Source organism: Pan paniscus, chromosome 6 (genome assembly GCF_029289425.2).
Source record: "Pan paniscus chromosome 6, NHGRI_mPanPan1-v2.0_pri, whole genome shotgun sequence".
Taxonomy (NCBI): domain Eukaryota; kingdom Metazoa; phylum Chordata; class Mammalia; order Primates; family Hominidae; genus Pan; species Pan paniscus.
The window spans coordinates 7,188,404-7,199,780 of NC_073255.2; the positions used below are offsets into that span (position 1 = coordinate 7,188,404).

At 55.9% G+C, this 11,377-nt stretch overlaps 1 protein-coding gene across 13 annotated transcripts in view; it reads right to left on the bottom strand.

The window, feature by feature from the left end:
- The window catches only part of MAD1L1 (mitotic arrest deficient 1 like 1), a 425,682-nt gene extending 414,939 nt beyond the window's left edge, over nucleotides 1-10,743 (bottom strand). For 4 of the 13 annotated variants that reach the window (XM_063605596.1, XM_055115667.2, XM_034963509.3 and 1 more), the window contains exons 1-5: nucleotides 10,498-10,618; nucleotides 8,179-8,395; nucleotides 7,614-7,773; nucleotides 2,974-3,114; nucleotides 79-258 (exon numbers count right to left, since the gene is read on the bottom strand). In XM_063605596.1, the coding sequence (XP_063461666.1) occupies nucleotides 79-258; nucleotides 2,974-3,114; nucleotides 7,614-7,763 (471 nt within the window). In that variant the 5' untranslated portion in view covers nucleotides 7,764-7,773; nucleotides 8,179-8,395; nucleotides 10,498-10,618. Of the gene's footprint in view, nucleotides 1-78; nucleotides 259-2,973; nucleotides 3,115-7,613; nucleotides 7,774-8,178; nucleotides 8,396-10,497 lie in introns of those variants that run through there. The other 9 variants (XM_063605594.1, XM_055115666.2, XM_063605595.1 and 6 more) reach the window with 7 other exon arrangements.
- Nucleotides 10,744-11,377: the final 634 nt, after the last annotated feature.

Consider the following 11,377-nt stretch of genomic DNA (forward strand, 5'->3'; position numbering starts at 1 on the left):
GCGCTGCAGTGGCAAACAAGAGCATGCACTCCCTCTCCTCGGGAAAACAGCTCCCTGCGCAGCAGAGGCCCCGCTCACCTCACCAGCCTGGGCCAGACTGTCCTCTTTCTCACGCAGCCTCTTGCTGGCAGCATCCAAGTTCTGCTGACACTGCCTGTTGCGCTCCAGCTGCTCCTGCATCTTCTCCTCCGCCCCGGCCTCCCGCTCCTGAAGCTGCCGGATGCGCGTCAGGAGCTCCTGGTTGCGGTCCACCTCACGCTGTTAAGAGAGCAAGAGTCAGATGCCACGTGCCGCCCACGGGAGGGTCAGCGGGGAGCCCTCACCCCCACACCTCTCTCAGAACATGCCGAGGCACAAAAAAGAGCCGAGCAGGACCCATGAGCCAAGTCAGAGGCAGAACCAGGACGGGACCTGGGACCCAGCCCCAGCGTTGGCACCCCCGCTGTGGCACCACGACGGTGAGCACTGTGCGAGGTCAGGGCTCCCAGGAAGGGCACTTGGCACAGATCACACACACATTTATCACACCGTCTGCTCAGCAGTTGCCTCTGCAGGGAGAGGGGGCATGGGAAATCTAAAATTCAGCATTGACCTTGGGGAGAAGCTGAGCTTTCATAGCACCAGCAAATCCTGTCTAATTACGCTCTGTCCGGCACTGAAAGGAGCTGGCACTCCCCTAGCGAGCAGACAACAGGGGCAGAGACAGGCGGCGTGGACAGGAGGCTGTGGGCAGAAGCAGTTTACACTGGGCTCAAATCTGCCACACATGCACCCCCTCTCACACAAACCACAAACCTCCAGAGCCACCCCCTACGACTGGCCTTAGGGAGGCTGAGTGGCTCTCACTGGTTGGGATGGGACATGACCAAGCACCACGCTCAGACCTCCTGACTCTAATGACCCGCAGGCCCTCCAGAGTTCACTGCCAGGTACCGGCGTCCCAGGAGGTGAAGGCGGTGAGTCCTGGTGGAGCCCGGCACTCCGGGACCCTCTCACCCTGCCTTCCTCGGGAAGCACCAAGCACTCCCGGAGCCCCGGGTGGAGTACGAGCTTGTGCTGTCCTCATCCAGGGTACTCCAGCCCAAAACCCAGGAGAGCTGTGACAGAGGTGGCCGCCTTCTGAGAGAGGCTGACCCGCACACCTCGGAGGGACTCCAGCCCTTGTGAGCTGCAAGGGCTGCCTCACAACAACCAAGAGACCCTTCTGTGATGCAGGACAAGAGCTGGGGTTGGCACGGGGCTCCGCTCAGCACCATCACAGCCAGATGCGGCACCGGGCCTGGTACTGCCAGTCCCAGCGCAGACAGGGCAGCCAGCAGGTCTTTGGACTTCAGACACTTAAGTCTCGCCCCCAATAGGTATTTCCAGGTGGAACTCCAAGGAACAATTGGAAAACTACTGGTTCTGACTGTTCCTGGGGTCCCGTGCAGCTGTGTCTGCGGGCAAGGAAGGACAGTCCTGTTAGAAGGTGGCTGGAGCTCAGCAGGGAGCCCCAGGTGTAAGCCCAGTCACCTGCATCCTTGGATTTCCCCAAGACAGGGTTCCCGGAGACCCTACAATGACCCCTCCCTCAATCCAACATTTGTGAGCACCCATAAAATGCCATAAGCTGTGCCACACAATGGAGATCCTGGGCAGAGTCGGGTGGGCCCTGCCCTCAGGGACTCTCGGCCCAGAGGAACTTCAACAGCTGCACACTGTCCCTCCTGCCTGACAGCCACAGCCATACCATCAGCATGCTGCCTCCAGACTAATGACCTGGTGGCTCCTCTCCACCCCTAACAAGGGAATCTCAGTAGTTAGGGAGACTCCTGTGGCCTCTCCCTCCCCTTCCCACCAATTCCTCCAGGACTGTCCCTCCTAGGACCCACCCAGGCCATGAGCAAACGCCCCACCTCTCAGGGAAAACAGCTCTCAAAGCAGCAACAGAGCCAACCCTGAGGCAGTGGCCCCCACCCCAGCGGTGCCTCAGTCTCACTGAGCCCACACAACGCACACCGCAGTCAGGATCTGCAGGCCAGGGGCAAGGAATCCAACCAGCATCACACCCCGGAAGACGTGAGCTATTTTTCTAGGGCCCAGGAGAGTGTGTGAATAAACCGCATGATGTCAGGGCGGGGCTGGACATCCACCCGCCAAGAGAGGGCACAGAGGCCAGGGAGACTTTCCGCCCAATACTCTGCCTGAACCTTGGCAGCATTTCCACAACTGATGAGCACTGACTGAAACCCTGGCAAAGTGCTGTTAATCAGAGCAGAGGGGATCCACGCACTCAGTGGAAACCTAATTCCCTCCCCAAGGACAGGGTGTTTTCCCTGCTGCCCTGGGAAGCCAGGAGCAACACAGAGCCACCATTGAGACCGGCACCCTTTGCTAGGGCCCTCCAACCCCAAGACCCAGCATGGACCCGAGACCCTGATCCACCCCGTGACCTCCTAAGCCTGTCACTCCTACACCACTTGGCATTTCTGCCAGACCTGCATTCCAATTCTTCCAGAGGGAAGAGGAAACCAGGAGACCCAGCAAAAGAATCTGTGCCAGCACCGCAGCCTCAATGAACAGACACAGCAAGTGTTCCCATTTCATGCCACCCTCCTCTAGGACATCAAGCATAACTGATACCTGCCCCACAGCATGAGTGGCCTCAGAAGGAATGTCCTGGCAACCATGACACAGGGCGTGTCAGGCTTCCAGCCAGCTGGGTTCTCATTTCCTATGGCCTGGCAGGTACCGTGCACAGCCCCCTTGCTCCCAGGGACTAGGATGTGATTTCTTATAACCTGGCAGGTACCGTGCACAGCCCCCTTGCTCCCAGGGACTGGGATCTGATTTCTTAAGACCTGGCAGGTACCATGCACAGCCCCCTTGCTCCCAGGGACTAGGATGTGATTTCTTATAACCTGGCAGGTACCGTGCACAGCCCCCTTGCTTCCTGGGGCTGTCTGGGCCGACCCTCGCCCCGCCTGAACCCACCTCGTAGTTCCTGGCACTGGTGCTGGCTGCTCTCTCCAGCTCCACTCGAGCCCTCTTGTGACTCAGCTCCATCTGCATCTTCTCCCGCTCCACCTGGATGAGGTGGGACTTCGAACGGATCTGCTCTGCTCTTTCCTCCAGCTGAGCAGGTCGCACCCAAAGAAAAACAGAATCCTCAGTGACGGCATCAAACCAGGTGAGTGTCTCAGTGCAGCAGACACACTCCCTGAGGACCCATTCCCGCAGGTCCCGTGCTAAGTCTTGATGTGGCCCAGCCACTGGGCTCCAGGCTGGGGAACAGGGGAGGGGCAGGAAACAGGAAGGTGAAAAAGCCTGGGAAGAGGAAGACGTCTTTTGAGATGACATTAAGCATATTAGTGAAGGCAACGGCCTCGAATGCCACCCACTTATTTACCAGCCAACGGCTCCGTGGGTCCGAAGTCCAGACGTAGGTGGCTGCATTCTCTGACCAGGGTCTCCCAGACTAAAAATCAATGCAGTCGGCCAGGACATGTTCTCACGTGGAGCTCAGAGATGGAGAATGAGGTCTCCTTCCCGACTGGCTGCCAGCCCAGTACAGCCATCAACTCCTAGGTGCTGCCCACATCCCTTGCCACACGGCCCTCTCCATCTCCAAAGTCAACCACGTCCAATCTCCCTCATCAAATCCCTCTCCTGCTATGTCTCTTGACTGCTTGGCCTCGGACGTCTGGACTCAGACTTAAAGGGCTCAGGTGAGTACATCAAGCCCACCAGGGAGTGGATCAAGCCCACCCAGGTAATCTCCCTATCTCAAGGTCAACAGATCTTAGACCTTAATTACATCTGCACAATCCCACAGCAATGAAACCTACTCAGTATTGGACTGAAACCTGGGAGGCAGTAGGAAGGTGAGTGTGCACAAGGAGCCTGGAATCTGGGGGCCCTCTCAGAAGCCTGCCTACCACACAGGGTTAGTGATTACAGGTGAGCTGAGCCTCTGGGGGCCCTCTCAGAAGTCTGCCTGCCACACAGGACTAGTGATTACAGGTGAGCTGAGCTTCTGGGGCCCTCTCAGAAGTCTGCCTACCACACAGGGCTAGTGATTACAGGTGAGCTGAGCCTCAAAGAGCCCCAGAAGACTTGCCAAATAGTTCCAGAGCCAGCCTTTGGGTACGACCTGCTCAGCTGGAGGAAAAGGCAGAGTCACTGACTCTTCAGGTAGCCCAGAGCCTTGCAGTGCAGCATCTCCCGGCACTTAACAAATGCAGAGTCGCAGACTACACCCCAGACCTACTCAGTCAGAATCTTCTCTTTAGGTTGGGTGTGGTGGCTCACACCTGTAATCCCAGTACTTTGGGAGGCCAAGGCGGGTGGATCACTTGAGGCCAGGAGTTCAAGACCAGCCTGGTCAAGATGGGGAAACCCCGTCTCTACTAAAAATACAAAAATTAGCTGGTCGTGGTGGTACGCACCTGTAACCCCAGCTACTCAGGCTGAGGCAGGAGAATCGCTTGAACCCAGGAGGCGAAGGTTGCAGTGAGCCAAGATCACACCACTGCACTCCAGCCTGGATGACAGGGCAAGAGTTCGTCTCAAAAAAAAAACAAAAGAATCTAGGCCGGGCGTGGTGGCTCACGTCTGTAATCCCAGCAGTTCGGGGGGCCAAGGTGGGTACATAACTTGAGGTCAGGAATTTGAGACCAGCCTGGCCAACATGGTGAAACCCTGTCTCTACTCAAAACTACAAAAATTAGCCGGGTGTGGTGGTACGCACCTGTAATCTCAGCTACTCGGGAGGCTGAGGAGGGAGAATCACTTGAACCCAGGAGACGGAGGCTGCAGTGAGCCAACATTGTACCACTGCACTCCAGCCTGGATGACAGAGTAAGACCCTATCTCCAAAAGAAAAAAAGAAACTTCTTTTTAGACACATTCTCAGGGCATTCACATGCACATGAAAGGTTGAGAAGCACCAGAGTAGAGTGGTGGTTCCCAATGGGGTCCAGTTTTGCCCCTGGGAACATCTGGCCCTGTCTGGAGACACCTGATTGTCACAGGGGGGTGGTCACATGTGTCTGCTGCTGGCTGGCATCCAGGGGGTAGAGGCCAGGGAAGTTGTTAAACAGCCCACAATGCACAAGAAAGTCCTGAGAAAAAAGAATTACCCAGCCCAAATGCCAAGCGTGCCAAGGCCAGGAAAGCCTGGGACAGGGGAGGGAAGTTTCTCTGTCCTCCCACCTGTGTTCTCTGGTGGCCCAAGCCCACACTTCCTTTACTCCTATGTTACTGTGTCTCGATTCTCAGCTGCTGCTGTTTGGGCGTTCCTAAGACTGCCCTTCAAACTTAGCAGCCTTCCTGGTCTCACTTCTGTGTCTGCAGTCAAGCCTGAGCCTCTCGAGAAGGGTGGGCACCCCGCCTGCAGGGGGCACGACCGGCAGGGACCAGGAGTCCCAGACACACCTGATCCGTGTGCCACCTCTGCCTGGAGCTGACTACAACTGAAAGAAAGGAACCCTGAAAGTTTACCCTTACGTTAAATCAACACGATGTGTGAGAAACCAGACAGCACACATTCCCCCGGCCTGCCATGTTCTCCAGGCCCTCCCTGTCACGCCGGGGGCTCAGCAGGAGAGAAAGAACCACGACGAAGTCCAGGAATGGGATGTGACAGGGGCCAGGGACCAAGGCTGGTCTTGCCACCATCACTCCGCTCACCACCTTGCTCTGACTACCGCACTCCATCACTGATCCCCTCACCGTGAGGCCTTTACCAGTGAGCACTGGGGGCCTCCGAGCCCCAAGACAGACTCTAGAATCCCACAGCTTTGACAGACAAGCCAAGAGGTCCCAGACATTTGCAACACTAAAATCACAGCATTTCAGACCAGAGTTGCCAACTCTGTCACCCGGGCTGGAGTGCAGTGGCGCGATGGCTCACTGCAACCTCCGCCTCCCAGGTTCAAGTGATTCTCCTGCCTCAGCCTCCCGAGTAGGCGGGATTACAGGTGCCCACACCCGCCTAATTTTTGTATTTTTATTAGAGATGAGGTTTTACCATGTTGGTCAGGCTGGTCTCAAATTCCTGACCTCAAGTGATCCAGCCACCTCAGCCTCCCAAAGTGCTGGGGTTATAGGCGTGAGCCACTGCAACCAGCTCAGAGTTGGCCACTTCTAACTTTGTCAGTGATAAAAAACAACTACCATCTATTACCTTCATAATTTCACAAAAGAACATTTACATAAATATTATATATATACACACACACATATATATATATGACCTAATCTCAGAATAAAAAACAGTCCTCATCAAGAAAGGGCAGTGAGCAAGCTAGCAACTAGCATTCTTTTTTTTTTTTTTGAGACAGGGTCTCACTCTGTCACCCAGGCTGGAGTGCGGTGGTGCAATCTCAGCTCACTGCAAGCTCTGACTCCCGGGTTCACACCATTCTCCTGCTCTAGCCTCCCGAGTAGCTGGGACTACAGGTGCCACGCCCAGCTAATTTTTTGTATTTTTAGTAGAGACAGGGTTTCACCGTGTTAGCCAGGATGGTCTTGATCTCCTGACCTCATGATCCGCCCACCTCAGCCTCCCAAAGTGCTGGGATTACAGGCCTGAGCCACCACATCTGGCCACAAGTTAGCATTCTAATAAACACACATTAATTCAATTATGTAACAAAACAAATGCACACACACACACAGTTTCACCAAATGCAGCAGGGCCTCATCTGGGCTCCGAGAGCGCAGGAAGCCAGAGCCTCCTCTGATGGGGACAGAACTACAGAACGGCTCTGGGGACCGCAGCAGGGACTGGGAAAGAGGGTCCAGGCAGAGGAGCCTGTGCAGCCACAGGGCCCAGGCAAGGCTGGAGACACTACTAGCCAGCACTCCACTCCCCACCACTCCCTACAACTTGGGGGCCCCGTTATCCCAGCCCCAACTGGGACTGGGCTCATCATTCTTAGGAGCCTGAAGTCCTTCAGGAGGCCTGAATCCTCTGCAGTTGTGTCTACAGTGAGAAATCCCAAGAACTTGTAATGAAACAAAATACAACTATTTTATAGAAGAAAACTGTAAAAATCACCCCAAAATCTGTAAATGACCCTCCACAGTCTGAGACCACAAAACACCCAGTCCTTCTGCTCACTGCTGTGGCTTTGTCTCTGGGCTGCCCAGGCACTCTCAGCACTGTGTTTGCAACACAGCCTTCCCGACAGTCCTGGTGCTCACTACCCCAGGCAGTTTGGGTTCTGTCCTCAATTAGATGAATGAACTGGCTTTCCGATCCTGTCACCAGGGTCTGTGGGTGCACTTGTGTGAACGCAATGCTGAGCGCCAGGCCCACTCAGGGTGCTAACAAGGCAGGCCTTTAAGCCAGGGTGGCTCAGGGCCCCAACTAGCCTCCAGCTACGACCCCAAAATGAGGAGTGCCCATAGTGAGACCTGGGAGACGAATAGCTGTCTCTAGGCTCCGCTAATACTGACCCACCTCAACTACAGAAGACTTGAAGAGGTCCTGCCTGGGCCCAGGGTCTCCCCAGAGACCCCCATCCCAGCACATGCTGCTCACCTGAACTATGTGGGACTTGAACAGGCCCTGCCCGGGCCCAGGGGTCTCCCCAGAGAAGACTCCCACCCAGGCACATGCCACTCACCTGCATGCTCTGCTGATACTGCATCTGCAGAGAACCTGGGGCTGAGGTAGAAATATCCGGTCCAGATCCTCCCTCCACACGCTGAGAGATGAAGTTGTTCAAAGATCTCAGGGTGGATAAAACCGTGGTGTTTTCCCCCAGGTCTTCCATGGTTGCTTTCCTTCCGGGGACAGACAAAGGACTGGTCAGGGGCAGCCTTTCCACGTGCCATCAGCCGTGCAGTCAGCAGAGCCTCTGGACAGCCCCACTCCCCTGACGCTCATTGGAGCTCATAATACACCCATGCCTGTAACCACATTCTTCAATGGCAACTGGGAGCCATGCTGCCAATTTACCAGACAAAAAATGGAAGCAAGGAAGCATGCCACCAAATCCCCACCAGCAAGCCACCAATTGAGTCTCAGTTGCACATGGACAGATGGACAGCTGGCGCCCGGGAGGCGGGGCTCAGCACTCAGGTGGCACGTCCCCCAACTGCACTGTAAGAGGGTTCTCCAGAGACACAGAGCCAACAGGACACAGAGACAGACGCAAGAGAAGGGCTTTATTGGGGAAACTGACTCACGCGATTACAGAGACTGTCCCACAACAGGCCGTCTGCAAGGTGGAGCCCTGGAAGCCTGGCAGTGTGACACAGTCCAAGTCTGAAGGCCTCAGAGCCAGGGGGGCCGATGATGTAATTCTCAGTTCGAGGGGCTGCTGGGACAAGTCCTGGAGACCAAAGGCGGGCGAGCTTGGAGTGCTGCTGTTGAGGAGAGGAGAGGAAGAGTGTATCCCAGCTCCTGCAGGCAGATGGACACATTCGCCTTTTCTGTTTTTGTCCTCTCCAGGCCCCCAGGCTCTTAGATACTGCCCCTGACTCTGAGGATGGATCTTCAGCACCTGGTCCACTCAGACTCCCAAGCTCATCTCCTCTGGAAACACCCTCAACAGGCACACCCAAAACCAAAAATGATGCTTTCCCAGGTTTCTAGGAATTCCTGAATCCAGTCAGTTGATGCCTGAAACTACCTACCAGGAGCACTCACAACAAAGTCTGGCCTCTTGCCCAGGCAGGGTGGTTCACGCCTCTAATCCCAGCACTTCGGGAGGCGGAGGCAGGTCCGGAGTTCAAGACCAGATTGGCCAACATGGCAAAACCCCACCTCTAATAAAATACAAAAACTAGCCGGGCGTGGTGGTGCGCGCCTGTAATCCCAGCTACTCAGGAGGCTGTGGCACAAGAATCGCTTGAAACTGGGAGGCAGAGGTTGCAGTGACCTGAGACCGCACCACTGCACTCCAGCCTGGGTAACGGGGTGAGACAGTGTCTCAAAATAAATAAATGAATGAATAAATAAATAAATATAAGCCAGGCACTGTTGCTCATGCCTGTAATCCCAGCACTTTGTGAGGCCAAGATGGGCAGATCACCACAGGTCAGGAGTTTGAGACCAGCCTGGCCAACATGGTGAAACCCCATCTCTACTAAAGCCAGATGTGGTGGCGTGCACCTGTAATCCCAGCTACTCCGGAGGCTGGGACAGGAGAATTTCTTGAACCCAGGAGGTGGAGGTTGCAGTGAACTGAGATCGCGCCACTTCATTCCAGCCTGGGTGCCTGAGCAAGACTCCGTTTCAAAAAAAAATAATAATTAATTTTAAAAAAAATTTGGCCTCTGGGAATCAGAAACGAGGCATGCAACAGTGACAGTAAAGATGATGATCATCACAGCTGTGCTCATTTTCATTGTTTATTTCTAGTGACATTAATAAGTACTACTACTATTTTCAACTAGGTATCAGAAAGAAAGGTATCTGACATTTCCGAGCACCGAGACTTCTTGAACTTCAGTTTCCTCATCTGTAAACTCATGACAGTGAAATCTACTTGCAAAGTTGTGGGGAACGGGGCCAATATCCCTCAAGTCTTCCACCGCTAGATGATGGGAATGCGGCTGCAGGTTGACCAGCACTATATTTGTAAGCTCAGTCTTAACAGGGTGGTGAATTAGGTCTTTTTACACAGATTCTAGAGATGATGAAACCGAAGCTTCAAAAAGTTACAGAACCGAGATTGGAACTTGGGTCTGTCTGGCTTTGGAAGGCTGAAGACAAGCCGCAGTAAAGAACTTTGCACCCCTAACACCGGCGCTTACTATGGGCTCATGGCAGGCCGGCCCACCAGCCACAACTAGGGAACAGCCAAGCGCGTTTAAAAGCCAAAGGTAGAACTTCTGCAGCTGCACAGTTTCTGAGTTTCCATTTAACAAGAACCTTGGCCTGGTGCAAGCAGAGGCCTGAGCTCCCCAGGCTGCCAGCCCCGCAGAGGCAGGACCGCCTGGAAGGAGGCTCCACAGCCCAATTCCTCCATTGCCTAGACGAGATCAGGGTGGCCCTTGCCACCCCCGAGGGGAAACCGGGCCCACACGCCCCCTTCCTGAGAGCGGACCGGCGCGAGCCACCAGGATGCCAAGAGCCCCTGCAGCCCCGACTTCTCCACCAGGCGCCAGCTCAGGCCCCATCCTCGGCGCGCCGGCACCCTAGCCCGGGGACCCACACGGTAGGCACCGGGACCCCGGGGCTGGGACCACGAGCACGCGCCCCTCGGCCGCCCGCCCTGGCACAAGGGACGGCTGCGGAGACCCAGGCGAGGGGCCCGCTGTCCCCAGCACAGCCCAAAGTGGGGAGTGGGGACAGGGGAGTGGGGAGAGGAGGGGAGAGCACAGAGAGGAGAGCGCGCCCATGGGAGACGGGGCGGGCGCGGGGTCCTGAGGCACGGGGTCTGGGTCGTTGTGCCCCACCCTGGCGAGCACACCCGGTCCGGGCCCTCGGCCCCTCCCTTGCCACTCTCGGGACCCCCGGGACCCCGGGACCCCGCCGCCCGCGCGAGCCGGGCCGCTTACCTCAGCCGCCCGCAGCCAGCTTGCCGCCGCCGCTCGGATCTCCCTCCGCTCCGCCCGCGCCCATTTATCGCGACACTTGCGCCTGCGCTCTCGCGAGACCTGCGTGGCAATCGGGCCGTAAAGAACCGAGTCTGCGCACCGGCTGATCCTGGGGACTCCGCGTCCGCACCCGGAGCCGCCACCCCCGGGAGACTCCGCACGGATAGGACTCGGAACCGAAGGCTGAGCCAAGGCGCAGTCGGGGGCCCCCCGGCCTTGCGCAGGACGCGCTTCCACTAAGGCTTTCGCCTCGCGCCGTAATGTGTGGAATAGCCGCGCCCACGGCAGCCTCCTCGGACAAACTTGCACCGTTGACTCTTCCCAAAATTTTGCTACTCAGTATCAGCTTGAATCAATCCGTTATTTTGCTTTTTTCTGGGCCCACTAGAAATGCAATTTATGCTACTAGGCTACCTTCCCAGTGCTCTGCAAGCCAGGGCACAGCATCCAATGGGGTGAGGTCAGGCCCCACCATTATTATGGTAACCTTTGTCTATCCTTCAAATTGGAGCCTTCCTGAGAAGAGTGTGCCTTACTCGCTTCCATATTCTCTTCCTCTCCTCCTCCCGTCTCTGCCCAGCCCCTGGCTTCCCTCTAAGAAGATGCTGTTCCTAAGGGTCTGCAATGAATTTTCCTTCTTTCAGAGAAAGACTTCCAAGTTGTGTGCCCCGGGAATGAAATGGAATAAGAGAACGAGGTGGAGTAGGGCAAGAGTCCCTGGACTTAACAACCTGACTGCAACCAGAAATAAAATGAAAAGTCAAAACATCTGGCGGCCGGGCGCGGTGGCTCACGCCTGTAATCCCAGCACTTTGGGAGGCCGAGGCAGGCGGATCACGAG